Source organism: Sinocyclocheilus rhinocerous, unplaced genomic scaffold (genome assembly GCF_001515625.1).
Source record: "Sinocyclocheilus rhinocerous isolate Xijiao unplaced genomic scaffold, SAMN03320098_v1.1 scaffold98, whole genome shotgun sequence".
In the NCBI taxonomy this organism is placed as follows: Eukaryota; Metazoa; Chordata; class Actinopteri; order Cypriniformes; family Cyprinidae; genus Sinocyclocheilus; species Sinocyclocheilus rhinocerous.
In genome coordinates this window covers 158,983-176,195 of record NW_015666167.1, presented here as the reverse complement: position 1 = coordinate 176,195, position 17,213 = coordinate 158,983, and the positions used below count along the sequence as shown (strand labels likewise).

At 36.3% G+C, this 17,213-nt stretch overlaps 1 protein-coding gene across 4 annotated transcripts in view; it reads left to right on the top strand.

Moving 5' to 3' along the window:
• Positions 1-17,213, top strand: part of evi5b (ecotropic viral integration site 5b) — a 49,150-nt gene that overhangs the window by 9,799 nt on the left and 22,138 nt on the right. For 3 of the 4 annotated variants that reach the window (XM_016543035.1, XM_016543033.1, XM_016543034.1), the window contains exons 2-3: positions 3,661-3,887; positions 15,452-15,641. In XM_016543035.1, the coding sequence (XP_016398521.1) occupies positions 3,661-3,887; positions 15,452-15,641 (417 nt within the window). Of the gene's footprint in view, positions 1-3,660; positions 3,888-11,724; positions 11,834-15,451; positions 15,642-17,213 lie in introns of those variants that run through there. The other variant, XM_016543036.1, reaches the window with a different exon arrangement.

The window sequence follows — 17,213 nt, the reverse complement described above, 5'->3', positions numbered from 1 at the left end:
CTCTAGGCATGACGAAGCGGATATTGTCCTCTTTTGGAAGGCCAAACAATGTATTTTCGCTTTCGCAACGAAACAAACAGCATCTTCACAACATGGCGGCAACTGTGGCAGGAACAATAAAGTTATGCCTTCTTTCTTTGCGTGAACATTTGGGTGGCGTTATGCAAATCTTCCCACATCGTGACGTAGACATGTGGGGGCGTGTTTAAATGAGGCGGTTTTTAAAGGAAAACTTGAAATCGCATCATATGACCCCTTTAATTATTGTTGTTAAAGGGATAGTTTACCCAAAAATGAAAATTCTGTCATTAATTACTCACCCTCATGTCATTCCAAACCTGTAAGACCTTACACAAATTAAGATATTTTTGATGAAATGCGAGAGCTTTCTGAACCTGCATAGACAGCAACCCAACTGAAATGTTTCCAGGCCCAGGAACGTAGCAAGGAAATCGTTAAAATAGTCCATGTGACTCAGTGGTTCAACCGTAATTTTACGAAGCTGTGAGAATTCTTTTTGTGCACAAAGAAAACAAAAATGACTTAATTAAATTTTCGCTGAGTAATTGCTAGTAAATTTCGCAGTAAATATCAAAGAAACGTTAAGTAGAACATTGGATTAAATGTGAAACTTTTAAATAGAAAGACTAAAATAAAATATTTTCTTATAAAACATACTCCAATAATCATTTAATTTTTACAATGCACACAAAGGGCTTATGAATAAAATAAAAAAAAACGCACACTCAATTAAAAGTAATTAAATAGAAAAAATTAAATATATGGTGTATATTATTATATATTGTAATTTTATGCATGTATGTAGTTATGTAATCAGTGTATATGAATTTTATTTATTTCAGACACAACTATCAGTCCTTAGACTGCTCCTTCATTTGTAACTGCACTTTGTTCTGGTGTTCCTGTTTATGCCCCGCCTCTTTCTGTGTCACTCTTCTGACTGTAACGCTATCTAAGAAAGGGTGTTTCCAACCTTGACGACTGAGTCATTTCTAGGCATTTTGCTGGGGAATACTATAGAATTTTGGTGGTTTGTGAAACCACAGAAGCCATGTATAGGCGTGTGGTCATAATTTGTCAGAAATGGAGATTGCAAGAGGAAACGTGATCTGTCTTGTAGAGGATTCAGAGAAGTGCCGCATGCAAATGAGAAACCTGCTTTGTTGTGCAGAGGTAGACTTCCCCTGGGTTTATCATTACAGCTCACTTATGTCGTGAAGCTCGGTGTGGTGAGCTCAGACGTCACAGACGTTTTGCAGGAAAAGGATTTTTTTTTTTCTCTGTAGGGTGAATTCCAAGGCATGAATTAGCGTTACTACAGCTGTAAAAGGGAAAGCAGAAGCTTATACTGCTTCTGTCTGCTTTACAGCTGCTTCAGTGTCTTCTACATGAGCACTTTGACCCCAGGTGACACCTACACAACAGTGTGACTTTTGGAATTTGCAAAGCTGCTGATGGTGTTTGAAGACGGAAGACTCTTGAGATTTACCTGTTATTTCTGCTGTGGATTTGTTTATGGAATTAGCGAGGACCTCAGTTAGGCTGACATCTTTCTTCAGGTAAGAGCAAAGTACACCAAGGAAATCCTAGATGGAGGAGAGTTCTTGGCTTTCTAATGTTACAGTGTTCTGGCCTGCCGTTCCCAGTTGTCTTAAGGTTTTCTGTACTGTTAGTTGACATAAGTTTTTCTGCTTGGTGCCTTTTTTGATGTCTTCATTACAGTGTTATTCAGTTCGTGTGAGTCAGTTTTTGTACTATTGTCGTTCCGGTGGAAAGTACACAACGACCTCAAACATTCCCTTAGTCCAAACCTTCTAGAGGTCGTATTTGAAAATATAGAATGACAAATGGCATCAGTTTCCAATCTGTGGTGTACACACCTAACTAATGACCTAGTAAACCATTTTGCTTGTGTAGTTGTAAGGAATGTGTGTTTTATAAAACCCATTACACAGTTTAAAGAGCCTATAAAATGGCTTCATAAATACAGTTTTCTTTCCTATGTTGACGTAGCATATTTTTCATTGAATGAGGAAGGTGCTCATGTTTAGTCAAAGACAAGTAATAATTGGTTTTAGTGGTAGGGAGGTTTTCATTTATAGAACATTTTATTGGACAAATAATTAGACATGCCCACAGAGAGTGGAAGACGAGGTGTCAATATTTTGTTTTTCCTAAAAAAAAATATATATATAATAAATGTGTAAAATATAAAAGTTTTAGGAGTACACTAGCGTATAGATGATCTCAAAAGTAATATATAATATAGCATTATTATCTTTTATTATGTCATTGGCAATTCAACTGTAACCCCGATGTAGTTCTGTGTCATTTGCTGCGTTTGGTATCCAATAGCCACAAATATTAGGCAGAATCAAAATATTTTGAAGTCAAAATATTATATTTGAAGTCAGGCATTGCTTCTTAGCAACAGCATTTCTTGCTAAATGTCAGTCTGACATGTCTTGCAGGTCACACACCACTGTGCCTGGTGAAGAGCATCTGCATTTGGCTGGTGCTGGTTGTTAATTTCAAACCCACAAAATATGTGAATGTTTTTTTAAAATTGTTCATCTCGTCATTTTTTGAATGTCCTGAACAGGAGGCGTTATATTACCAGCAAGTGTGTTCACAAGTTCTTAAAGTATTAGTTCATCCAAAAATTTAAATTCTGTCATAATTTGCTCACCCTACCGTATACCATAATAAAAGCATTAGCAATTAATCGCAACATGAAAATTTGATACCGGCATATCCCTATCCTCATGTCTTTCCAAACCTGTATTACTGATTTTTCTGTGGACCAAAAAAAGAGACATTTGTGAGAAATGTCAAATTTTTTTTTTTGTAACCACAACTGTTAGGTCATCACAATTCTTCAATATATCCTCGTTTGTGTTCTGTGGAAGAAAGAACATTTTTAATTTTGGGTGAAATTTATTAGTTTTAAAAATAGTGCTTTTATGTGTGTTTTTAAAATCACAGACAAAAAAAAGGTATAAAAGGGAAAGTGAACAATTGCATAGTACAGTCCAAACCAAGTATGAAAACCAGTGTGTTTGTATGCGGTATTGAGAACTTTGCCACATTCAAATATTGGACAGTACAAAGCTGTTACTGACCTGAGTTTTTCCATACATGAGAATGTCTGTGTGAGACATTTAGGCTCTCAGTCTGTCAGGCCATCTCAGCATCCTTGCTAACAAAGTTGAAACGGTTCTTTTTTTATTTCTTAAAGCATCTTATTGAAGAAATGGTCTTAGTTGGTTTCACAGTTTATTGCATTGTTCAATTTCATTGTTCAATATCTACCAATTTATAACGCCATTCATGTAGCTTAGGTTTACATAAGAATGTGTTTTCATTATTGCATTAGGTGTTAGAATCAGTTGAATCAAAATAACAAAAAAAGATCTAGAAGAACACATGATGATTATTTCAAATATTTGTACATTTTTAGAGGCTAAACCCTGAAACTATCATGTTGTTCGACAAATCATATATTATATAAAAATAGGAAGCACTTTTTATAACAAGAAATTTATAATATCCTGTCTTTAGTTTACTAAAATCAAGACTTTTAAGATGTTTTCTGAATTCATTTTTACATATAAACACGTTTCTTTCATTTTTCCAAAGGTGGCGACAGACAAGGTAGCAGGCAAGCTGAGTTCGACTCTTTCATGGGTGAAGAACTCAGTGTCGCTCACGGTGAGTCAGATGGCTAGTCAGGTGGCCACCCCCTCCTCGCTGCACACCACTGTGGCTTCATCAACGGCCTCGCTGTCCTCGCACTCCTCAGCCTCCCCGTCCCAGCTCAGCCCGGATGATGTGGAGCTGTTGGCCAAACTAGAGGAGCAGAACAGGTACGAGTGCTTCACCCAATGTCATCTGGAGGATTTGTTTCAATTCATTTTTAGTGTTTGCCACAGCACAACACTTGAACAATTATCCCATTCCCAGAAGTATTTTGGGAGCACGATTTGGTTACTTGAAGTGCATATTGGGTGTTACACCATCTATGTTGCAGATGAGTGGCATATGCAAATAAATAGCTTTTTTTTGTTAAATTATTGCTCGCGTCCTTACTTTTACTGCTTAAAGGATGAATCTTTGATTTGATTTAAGGTCATTTTAGATGAACGGAACAACTTTCTTTATTGCATTATTGGTTTAAGCATTCTTTAAAGGGGTCATATGATGCGATTTAAATTTTTCCTTTCTCGCTGAGGAAATACTTGCGCTGTGGATCACCGGATCGGCTTTCACCGTGGACGAAGCGGAGTCCAGCCCGGGGTCGTCACATGTGGTTGCCGCAGGCATCACAATTTGGTAAGCAGGGTGTCCGCGGGTCCTTAAAAAGTCTTAAAATATCTTAAATAACGTTTTCCTAATATAAGGCCTTAAAAAGTCTTAATGTCTTAAATTCGGATTCGGTCTTAATTATTTTTGGTCTCATTACCGCTAAAATATCTCAAGTCTGAGGGACCTAATTACTTTACAATCATTGGACAGACCGAAGATGTTTTCTTCCCGAGGTCCGCATAAACACATTTCATTACACCAAATACACAAAATAATTTTCTTTTTAGCAGTATCATATGACCCCTTTAATGCTGAAAAGCAGGAAGTTATCAACGTCTACAGTTTTTTTTTATTTTTTTTAAAGGAAATGCTTTTGTTTTTTGTGCACTTGTTTGGCCTTCAGACTTCCAGACTTTCGTTTTAAAGTTTGTTCATCCTTGTGTTAAGGAGCTCTAGTCTTGTCCATCTTCTCTTCTGGTGTGGTCCAAATTTAGCCTGCTCTCTTGTACAAACAGTGATATGTCAAGAGGACTGACATGATGTTAACACAGTGAAGCCTTTGCTGGGGTGAGGTGGCTGTGTTTTGTTCTCAGACAGACTTTTCCAAATATAGAACCTGGGGGAGATGAGGGTCTGTGGAACTGTCTGTCTGCCAGTTTCAGTTCTCCTGTAATCCACAACCTTCTCACTTGTTGACATGATAGCAAGTGTGAGAATTGCTTGCATATAGTTAAATGAAATGTCATGAACATAGTTGGTGAATTTGCTCTAAATTTTTCATGTGGGTGACACTGGTTTGAAATTTGAATCCTGCTAGTGATGTGTCCTGATCCTATTCCTCCTTTCACACTACTGTTCAAAAGTGTGGGGTTGGTTAATTTTTTTTTACGTTTTTGAAAGAAGGCTCTTGCTCACTAAAGGTCTTGGCACACTGAGTCCGAAATTTTCGCATATTAAAAAATAAATGCGACCTCATGTTGTGTCAATCATGTTTACACACTGCCTCTGAAACTTTTGTCCGTCATAAAAAAATCGGACCAGGTTCGATTTTCTGCGTTTTTGCATCCATAGTAGGGTTGTGTTGATAGACGATAGTATCGTGTATCGACGATAGACAGAGATATCGCCTGTGGCTGATGCCTTTGACGATAGCAAGACGATTATTATTATTATTATTATTATTATTATCAGGCTAGTAATACTATCTAATTAATATTAGGGCTTATTTGTTGCATTATATTTTTTTTCCGTGTTTTTACAGTATTGCACGTTCTAACCAATCACACACGATTATGCTGAGCTTATGAAAGCAATGGCCAATCAGATGCGTTCAGATGAGTCATCACTGAAAAAGCGGAGTTCTGTTGTTCAGCGCGTGCTGACTGACTGAATTCTGACTCGCGAATTCTCTCCTCATAAACAACAAAATGCAGATGTACGTGCGATGTAAGTATAAGAGATTTATTCATCATAAAGTGTATATTCACTGATTTTAACGGTAGTGTTTTTAATGTTCTTTGCTCGTTTTCTGTAGCTGCTTTTTGAATAACTGAGGAAATGTAAGCATTATAATTAGTAACTTATGATGTTTCTATTAATTTGTTATCATGTTAAATACAAATTCAGTCATATTAAAAACATTAGGCTGCTTTTAGCCTTACGCTGGAGTTGGTTCACTTTCTCAAGTAAATAGTTACATAAATTAGCACGATAATATCTTGTATCGGCGATCTCACAGGCTGACGATATGAAAATTGAGCATATCGCCCAACACTAATCCGTAGCAAGCATTTTGATAGGAAAGTATGATGAATATGAAAAAAATGAAAAACCGTACAAGCGAAAATTTCGGACTCGGTGTGCAAGGACCTTAAGCCTGCATTTACATATAGTAAAACAGTAATATTATGAAATATTATTACAATTTAAAGTAACTTTACTATTTTAAGATAATTTAAAATGTAATTTATTCCTGTGGTGGTAAAGCTGAATTTTCTGCAGTGAGTGACACATTCTTATTATTACCAGTTTTTAACTGCTTAATAATTTTTTTGTTTGGAAACATTACAGCTCGTACCTGCTAAAAACATCTGTTTTGGTTCTGATTATCATGTTTATCGCGCTGAAATCATGCATTTTAAACCATATGTGTTTAAAATTCTGATATACGGTTTTCTGAGTGCGCACGTACAGAAAGTGGCTGTCACAGCATGTGAGTACTAAACTACGTTCTCATTCACACACAAGTTTACGTTAAAACACGAGTTACAAAAACTGTCGGTTATGTCTATGAAGGTAAACAGCTGGGAAATAAATTGCATGTTTATTTTAGATAAAGGCAGGCAGCAATATACAGTAAATAAATCAATAATTCCACTGCTCTCTTGTCTCCTCTGAGGCTGGGACTCTAAATAGTGTTCTGTGCTAGTCTGTGCAGCCAAAGACAGAACAGTTAGCATGTTTTGCTCAAACTTTCGCCATGGCGTTAGAGCTGATACACTGTTGTCGTTTGCGAAATCAAAATGACGGTGCCGTGGGTGGAAACGTGCAGATTAAGGGGCGGTAATATTATAATGAGATCCCTTTGCCACGTCACTAGAGGGGCGAAATCAGACGCGCTAGTTTTTTCAGACGCTTGCAGAAAATGGCTTACCAAAACAAAGTTACTGGGTTAATCTTTTTCACCTTTCCTTGGTTGGTAGATGCACAGGGGACCTGATTATAGCACTTATAACCTGGAAAAGTCAGATTTTCATGATATGTCCCCTTTAATGTTTCTTTTCAGAATTTCTTAAATAGAATGATCAAATTAACATTTATTTGAAATAACACATTTTGACCAATTTAACGTGTCCTTGCTGAATTAAAGTATTCATTTATTGACCCCAAACTTTTTTTTTTTAGAGTAATATCAAACCTAAAAAAAATTTAATAATATTAACAGCAACATTATTTATGGTAATGGTATACATGAGCCAATATGTTAGCTCATTTATTGCAAACTCATTCATATAAAATATTCATGATTTGCTACGTTTTTCACATTTGTTCTGCATTAAAAACTGTATATTGTTGTGTATTTGTGCTTTTTCCATCTTATTCCTTTAAGGTTTACTATGTTAACCCAGTTTGATCTGTGACCTTTACTAAATAGGAGAGTGGGAGTGGTGCTTAGGCCAGCTGACCTCTGACCCCAGCCTTCATCAGGACAGCTGGAGACTACAGCTGGTCCCAGAGATGACTAACAATGCCCTATCACCTGCTGTCTCCCACAGTACTCATGCCATTAGTGTAATGCTGCCTGGCACATGTCAGAGAGTGTGTCTCCTCTCGAGACAACACAAGCCTCAGCATTGTCATAATGCTGACATGATAGAAAAGCAGAGTAAAACATTTGACAGTCAAAGACATTTAAACCTTGCTTGCTTTGGAAGACTTTTTTAATTAAGCTAAATTTAGTTAAATTGCCACATTAGAAACCAGGAAGGAGACGTAATAAAATAAGGCCTTTTCCTTCCTGGTTTCACATAAGAAAAATTGGTGACCGTATCACCACCAGCAACTGATTTCCTGGATGTTTTAAAATGTTAATAGACATGTTGACCTTTTTGTGAGCATTAATTTGAATTAGTGTTGGCAGATCAAAGCTCCGCCCCTTTCCTCATTAATTATTGAATAGGTTGGAGACCTAATGCTGCTTTCATCTTGCTGATTCTGGTATCACAGGCTGGTTTCGGTATTAGAACAGAATCAGAGTGATCTGCTTGGGCGAGTGCAACACCCACACAGAGTTCTCTCTGCAGCATGGAAAGTAGGGCAGCAGCTCAGAGGATCTGTGGAGTGTTTGGAGCTCTGATTCTTCACATGTGGCTATATGGGCTTGTCTTGCCACTGCAGAAACGGGGTCTCAAGTACCACTGATGAATCTGTAAGCTAGGGCTGTGCCAGTACAATCAGATGAGTATGAATATCTGTGAAACACAGTAGACTTTAATAATATGCATTTATGGTGTAATTACTACATTTTCGTGTCAATCCATGTTCATATTTACTGTGCAAACAATGTGCTGTTACTTTAATTCAGCGCTTGCAGCTAGAGGTCTGAGCGGGACTGTTTTTTTAGTCCCGCTCCCGCAAGGTTCTATTCCGCACCCACCCGCTCCCGCTATATATTCACTCTTTGTTCACCCGCTGTCCGCTTAGAATAATTTTCTTCCCGACCCGACCGTTCCCGCTAAATTTAGATCTCGTTTCCAGAATCTCACATTTAAATTTCCGCTACTGAAAGAGAGATAGGCTGACAAATAAAAGTGTATTCTGCACAAAATTGTATGTTATTTTATTCGTCTTGTCAAGAGTCTTGAATTTATTGACTTTGACTTGAATTTATATGAATTATCTTAAGACACAAAATTAGTTTAAAATTTTTTGCAACACAGTAGGAAAAAAAAGTGTCAGAGAAAATAAAAATGTTGTACAAAAATTGTATTTCTTATTTTTATTCGCCTTGTCAGGATACAATTCGTTTAACATTGACAACACAATAGGAAAAAAGTGTCGTTGTACAAAAATAGCACATTAGGAAAGACGTTCCTCTCGTTGATAGCAGAGGAGGCGGATCCAGCGAGAGCTTAATGGGGCGATGCGGAATGAAAAAGTTTTTTTAGGAGTCACGGTAGTAGAGGCGGCGCAACTAAAACGACATGTGAATAATCCCGCCCACTCTAAAGCGGTACTGAACTGCAGTGGAAACGCAAACCGTGCCGAGCCGAACCATGCCGTGCTGTACTGAGCCGTGCCGAGCCGAGTCGTACCACGAACTCGAAAAGCGCCATTGGAACCCCAACCGAGGTGGTACTAAAAAAAGTACCAGGTACTGTACCCAGTGGAAAACCCCCAAAAAGTGAACCGTACCGTGCCGTACCATGCGGTGGAAAAGCGCCATTAGAGACCGCCGATCGATCATCCCAACGTGATTATCGGCCGATTGTGATCGGTAGCCGATCGATTGGAGCACCCCTAATGAATATCGCAATTTATTTTCTCGCAGTGTTACATTGATACTTATCCATATTTTTATTAATTGATTTAATTCTTGTTTCCTGTGGTTCAGTTAATAAAGAAGCAGCAACTCAAACAGACTGACATTCCCCCGTAAAGTCAGAGCCATGTCCAAGACACTGTGCTCAAAAGAACTAAATTCTGAACAGCATGTGAGATTGATATTTGCAGATTCACTTATGTCTCGCTGACACACTAAAGCTCTTTTATATATTTGTGTATATATAGCAGATTTTCAAACACAATTCAGTTCAATTGTTATGTGTTGGATTGTAATATGTATTAGTGCGAGGTTTCTTTTTAAAAAAATTTTTATTGAAAGTAAACATAACAGAAGACAGTAGAAAAACAAATGAGTTACACCAAAACCAGAGACAAACATATGGACAAACATACAATGTGTTATGCAGCAATACTCCCAAGCCTTCTAATACATGTGAGAAGAAAAGGTTTGTATAAACAAATAATAATAATAATAACAGTAGTAGTAGTGGTAATAATAATAATAATAATAATAATAATATATTTAGTGGTCGACCGATTTATCGGCCTTGGTATATATACCTTGGCATTTTTCAAATATCGGCATTGGCCGATAAGTTTTTCTGCTTGGCCGATGTGTTCGAGGCGGGACTTTTATTTTGACGGTGCGTTTGAAGTGTGCATTTTTATCCTGCGTGATCGTGTGTGCTCTGTGTGACGGTCGGTCCGTGTGAATTGAATGCTTTAAACTTTAAACTCGTGATTTCAAATTATGCTGCGCTTTATGCATTTGCCCACTGTCATATTCATGTCATTTTCTCTGTGTGCTGTATGTAAAATGAGTGTTACCCTGGCTTTATTTGAAAAATATGATTCCCAATGCACACAAACTTCCCAGAATACTGAGTGCCCTGTTGGTTACAGTGTTTACTTCCTTTTTAATTATATTTTTATTAAATATTTATTTATTTGTGAAAAATACTTTGTCATCTAAAGTATAAGTTTGTTTATTTTACACATTTATTTTTAAATACATTGTCAAATGATTTCAAATTTCTTAAATATGAATTAAAATTAAAAACAAACTATATCGGCTTTATATAGGCTATCGGCCACCCTGCTTTCCAAAATATCGGCATCGGCTGTCTAAAAACCAATAACGGTCGACCACTAAATATATTATGCAGATCCAGTATGTACACATTGCTATTATTGAAGATAATAAAAAGAAAAATATATGTAAAGAAAAAGGAGAGAGAAAGAAACATTTTTCCCAATTTGAATAGGCCTATATATAAAATTCAAATTATAGTAACAAATTGTAATATTTTTTTCCCCCTATTAAAGATAGGAATGGATTATTTTTTAGTATAAGCTATATTCTCAAGACGGCGGGGGTGACAGCAATGGTAACAAAAGAAAAAGAAGGTGGGGGGGATTACTTACTATAATTTAGTGCGAGATTTCTGATACCCAGCCCTACTTTACACTAGCATTAAAAAGTTCAGATTTGGTATAAAAAAATTAAAAACATTTTTTTTTTTTTTTGAAAGATGTCTCTTAGTACCCTTACAAGGATGCATTTATTTGATCAAAAATACAATAAAATCAGTAATTTATGAAGTAGTATTACAATATAAAATTACTCATTTCTATTTTAAATTTTTTTAAAATGCAATTTGTTCCTCTGATGGCAAAGCTGAATTTTCAGCAGCCATAATACGGTCTTCAGTGTCCCATGATCCTCCAGAAACCCTTCTAATATGCTGATCAAGTGCTTAAGAATAAGTTCCTTTTTTGTTAATGTTACAAACAGTTGTGCTGTTTAATATTTTTTGTGGAAACCATTATACATTTTTTTCAGTATTCTTTGAATAGTATAAAGTTCAAAAGAACAGCATTTATTTAAACAATGTAAATTGTTTTTTTGACATTTGAATGCTAGTGTATGTCGTCAAGACACTCCATACCATGATTCAAAATGAATCAAGAACCAAATGAGTTACAAGGGACTTTAGTCAATAAAATAAAACAAAAATAAAAACAAGGAAACAAATCACAATGTGACATGATTGTAAGGTAACGTTTCACAGAGAAACTCTATGATGCTGCGAATGACATAGAAGTGAATTTGCAAGACTATGAAATAATTCTGTTGTTTTAATGCAAAATACAGTTTCATAGCTGGTAAGAAATAAAAGTCAGTAATTCACCCCCCACATATTTTGAACTCCACTGAGATTTTGCTTTGCTACTGCACAGGTTGAGGGCCTTTGCACTTTAGATAAGCATTGTTTGTGTGTGTGTTTATGCGGGCTCAGAGAGAGAGAGAGAGTGGGGTGAGACTGAGACAGCAAGAGAGTGTGAGAGAGAATCAGGTTGTTTCAGTTCTCACAGACACACTTTGGGATTACTTGGAGAAATCCGGGGAAAGACATGTGGATTGCAGAATGAGCTTCCCGTGGTGAGCAGCTTCACAGTAATACCTTTGATCAATTCTCTATTGCACAACGCAGCAGAGCTGTGATTGACAGCCGGTTACCCATTTTTATTAATGCTGTCTTTTTCACCGCCACTGTCTTTTTTTTCTGTTTGTGGTTGCTTTTTTAATTAGTTCGTAGAACAAGTACTTGGCTTTCTATCTGCTTTTACAAAGTTAAATGTTTTTTGGAGGAATGAGCATTGTTTGTTTCTTGTACAAGAATCCACTTTGCACTTTAACCAGCAGTGAATCATTAACACAGAAGCAACGCTTGCAATGCAAATTGTCTTAATGCTTACTAAATTCATCAAATAGGTTAAGCCTACAGTACATACTTTATTTAACTGCTTTATTTGTATTTAATATAGTTTATGAACATCTGTACAATGGCTCGTGAGTGGATGTAATTACAAAATGTTTGTGGGATTTCCCAAACTTTCTGTCCTTTTGAGTAAATACCATCAAGATAAAGGGTTGCATCTGGGCTGCAGTGTGGTTGTAGGATCAGGATTAAGAACCGCTAGATTAGATTAAACAGAATAAAGATTTTTATACATTTCCACTTAGAAGCAAAGATTTGACTATTTCTGTTTTTTGCACCCTAACCAGGCCCTCTCATTTGTGCCCACATACCAAAGAGGCAAGCTCTGCCTTGCCCCAAAGAAGATGGAGGTTGCTCATTATGCATTTCATAGTTCACCCAAAAAGGAAAATTCAAAGATCAATTCTTGTTGTTCCAAACCTGTTCTTGCTTCTGCGGAACATAAAAGATATTTTGAAAATGGTCACAGTTCAAACGAAAACTGATGGTTACCAAAATGCGTGAGTAAATGATGACCGAACTATTCGTTTACTGTATAATGAAGGACTTTAAAGTTTCCTTTCAGTTGCTAATAATTTTTTGTTGCCCCTTTAATGTTGTTTGTCTTACTTTGATAGAATTATTATTCATACTGGTTAGAATAACCAGTTGCTTCATGATTTTAGTGGTGTCTAAGACGGCCACAACCAATTGGATTACATTCTCATGTATCCCATTGCAATTCGTGACTGGAATTTAAAGTAACCTTTAAGTTGTTTAGAATGCAGTTTATAGTGTGCTTCTAACAAAAATTGGATTGAAAAGATACATTTTCGAGGATTTAAGTCCAGTAGTCTGAGAAACCTACCACCAGTAACTCGTTCAGCATCACAACCCCTCAGCTGTGAACTCCATGACTCTCTCGCTGCCTTTCACCCCTAACAACCGTGGCCCCCCTTGCGTGACCCAAAAGCGGCTGTAACTGGATCCAGCCTCAGAGCCTTGGTCATGACGTCACCTAGCGCTGCCTTTAGAGAACCGGGGCCCCTCTCTTTTTCCGAGATCAGGTTTCCATGGCTTTGTGTCTGTGCTGTCAGCTCTTAAATGTTGAGGTTACTCACGAGCATTGTCTGCTTGTTTTCCAGCTGATCCAGGGTCAGGTTCACAATGATAGCGCCTCCACACTGTCGCTCACAGTCAGAAAGGGACGTGTTTTTTTTTTTTTACACTAACTATGTAATAAGCATTTTACAACTTCGTTTTGAAGTGTTTTGAATTTTGCTGGCAGGAAGATTTAGTCTGTTTCTTCATGCCTTATTTGTCTGTTTGTTTATTTTTGGATAGGCTTTTTAGGTTTTATTGTCCTGTTGATTTTTCTATGTGCAGATGCTAATGCGGTTAGCCTTTTTTCACCTATTCTGCAAAGAATTTCTATTCTTTTTTCTGTTTTACAACCACTGCATTTTGCATAAGATATGCTGGGGAGTCTTAAATTAGCTTCTCCATTTATAGCTGTCTGCCAACATTCCCAAGCTAGCACATTCATTTGGCAAACATCCCGTTTCATAACACTATTCAGTTGTAAATAAATACTTGACTTTTAAGTCTAAAACATTTCTAATGCTGTGCTCTGAATTGTGCGTTGCTTAGAACTGTATTAATGTCTGGAACAGACATGCCACCCAGTTTTTTTCCCCTTATGCAAAAAAAGAGTGCTGGGACCAGTTTAGCCATGCAGCTAACAGCTACTGCTGCCCAAAATACAACTTTAATGTCAACATGAACATGTCGGTGCCATAAGTTGCCAGCAGTGACATCACTACTGTTTCTCCGTAGAATGGATGGTAGTCTCTGCCACAAAAACCTGTTTGCCATTCAGTTCACTGATTATCAACTTGGATGACTTCTCTGAAACTGGATGAAAAGCTGACATGAACAAAGTTGTGACTGTTATTGTGTTACTTAATGCGATGGCTTCTCTTATCGCTGCTCCATCTGTACACCAACACTTCCTGAAATACAGCTTCTACCTTTAAACTGTATTACATTTCATTTTAGAGTGGGTGGTATTAATACAATTTTTATGCCACAGTACATTTTTATGTCTTGGTAATAAATCTTTTTGCTGGAAATTCAAAGGAAAATTGTTAATATTAAAATAAATATAAAAAAAAATATTGACAAATATTTCTCTTATTATTTGACACTTTATCCAAAAGATAATAATATTATTAAAACAAATTATTATTCTGGCACCAGTGCAATACACTGGCATACACTGCTTCACATTGTACAAAACAAAAAAAGAAACTGTAAAAATAATAATATAAAATGTATTTGCATTAACGGCCTACTACAGCTTATTATAGTATATGGGTTTTATTTTACTAAGCAAAAAATGCATAGCACAACAAAAAACTCACAGGAAATAAAGCATACATACAGTGAATACAAGTATTTTGTTGGTTCTCCCTTTTTTTTTATTTTTTATTTTTTACAGCAGTTGTTCTCCAGGGCAGTACTGAAGTTTTTCATATTTGTGTGTTATGTGTGTGTGTGTGTGTGTGACACTTTGTCTTGTTCCATTGTGTTATAATAAATGAAACAATTAAGCATGTACATTATTCTTACACTCCAAGCACAACTACACAATATTCTTACAAAATCCTTAAAGGGATAGTTCACCCAAAAATGAAAATTCTGTCATTAATTACTCACCTTCACGTCGTTCCAAACCCGTAAGACCTTTCTTTATCTTCGGAACACAAATTAAGATATTTTTGATGAAATCCGAGAGCTTTCTGACCCTGCATAAACAGCAAGGGAACTACCACGTTCAAGGCCCAGAAACATAGTAGGGATATTCTTAAAATAGTCTGTGTCATCAGTGGTTCAACCGTAATGTTATGAAGCTACGAGAATACTTTTTTTGTGCTCAAAGAAAATAAAAATAGTGACTTTATTCAACAGTTTCTTCTCTCTATTTTTGGGTGAACTAGCCTATCCCTTTAATACTAAAATGTTATGGGTGAAGATGTCCATTGAGGAAAGATGTCCATTTAAGTTAGACATTACTTTTGGCCACTAGTTGTATAACACTTTATTGAACATTTTTTTTGTATGATGCTTAAGAGCACCTTTACCATCATACTGTCAGGCCCTGTTTCATCTGATGTAGGTTAACTTTGAGTTCATATATTAATTTTTGAGTTTTCATTTATGCTTCTTTTAAAAGAACAAACAAAAATGTTATAGTTTACTTCTGTAATAAGTGTTCTCTGCCATGGTTGTCTTTCCAGGTTGTTGGAGACGGACAGTAAGTCTTTACGGTCTGTGAATGGCTCTCGAAGGAACAGTGGCTCCTCACTGGTGTCTAGTTCATCAGCCTCCTCCAACTTGTCACACTTGGAGGAGGATACATGGATCATGTGGGGACGCATCGTCAATGAGTGGGAAGATGTGCGGAAGAAGAAGGAAAAACAACTAAAGGCAAGCAGATAGACTATCCATTAAGTACTGTGGACAAATCAGATATATGCCACTTATTACTGAACATAAGGGTTTTCAGATGTCAATCTTTTATTTAATTACAACAACAATAAAAAAAAAAACCATTTCATTGTCATTTAGAGCAAAGCTACAGCAACATCAAATATACTGCACAAGCACACAGCTACTGATTTATTACTGTTACAAGGTAGTGAAACACATTACAAAAAAGCTCATAAAACATACGGCCCAATTTAAATATGTGAGTGATTTACTGGTAGTGCTAATGTGTTCATGAATTAAGAAATTTTTTTTAAATGGTTGGCTCCGCGAGAGAAAGGATTATATTTACTGATGGCAACCAGCTATAAAGTTTGATATCAAATATAATGATATTTGAATAATGAATATTAAATTTATTTATTTATTTTTAAACGTGGTGTGCGATGACAAAAGGTTTATTAATTTCATAGTGAGCCTAGAATGTATTGTTTGCTCTTGGGTATGTAGCAAAAAAATTTTTTTTTTATAAAAATATAAGACTGTTTTAACATTTTAAAAACTTTTGAATGGCTGGTCAAACTCTTATCAACTTTATATTTTTCCAAAACATTCCTTTATAATTACACGGAAGCTTAGGCCTTCTGAAATATTTTCCATTTCCTCTTAAAATAATGCTTCTGCAGTGTTTTACATATCCCGCTCACACAATAACATTTTCAAGGAAACAATGGGAAAGAGAAAATGATATAAACCACTTAAGCAAATTTCACAGTTGTCACTTTCCCACAGAACATACTGACCTCAGTGAGACAAAGTAAATGCAGTTTGTGTTTAATGAATGACCTCTTACAAGCCAAAGAGGAGGATCTCAGGCGCTTCTAGCAAAGCAGCAACAGAAGTCTTTTGTACAGCCTAGTATTCTAACAAAGACACATCTCTAGCACACCCCTAGAGTGCTTTTGAAGAATCTCAGTGCTGACCGTGTTATGTAGGTGGACTCTCATCTCAATGACCAGCTGTAGAAATAAGCCATCTAAGGCAATCTTCTACTGCGCAGATGAGCACAGGAAACAGCTTAATCAGGTCAAACATAATTTGGTTACAAAAACATCAAGCTTTGCTGTAGAAATCTCTGACAAGGTTATATTTAGCAGCATAAAATGGTCTTATCCTGTCTGTGGTACATACTAAACCCTGGGGAGAACATCTGAATGCTGACAATCTTGGAACCTTGAGTAATTTGAATGTGTAATCCTTCAAATAAACTAATGGAGATTTGGCAGTATGCGTACTTGCTTTTAAGTTAGGCTGTTATGTATTAATTTCTTTCTATTTTTTTTACTACTTAAAAAAAATTACTTTTTACTTGCTGCAAACTTTTGAATGGCAGTGTATCATGGTTTCGACAAAAATATTAAGCAGTAAAAACCATTTTCAATAGTAAGAAATGTTTCTTTAGTACCAAATGAGACACTAAAGACTGGAGTAGTGGCTGCTGAAAATTCAGGTTTGCCATCATAGGAATAAATAGTAGTGTATAATAATAATTGTAGTAGTAATAATAATAAA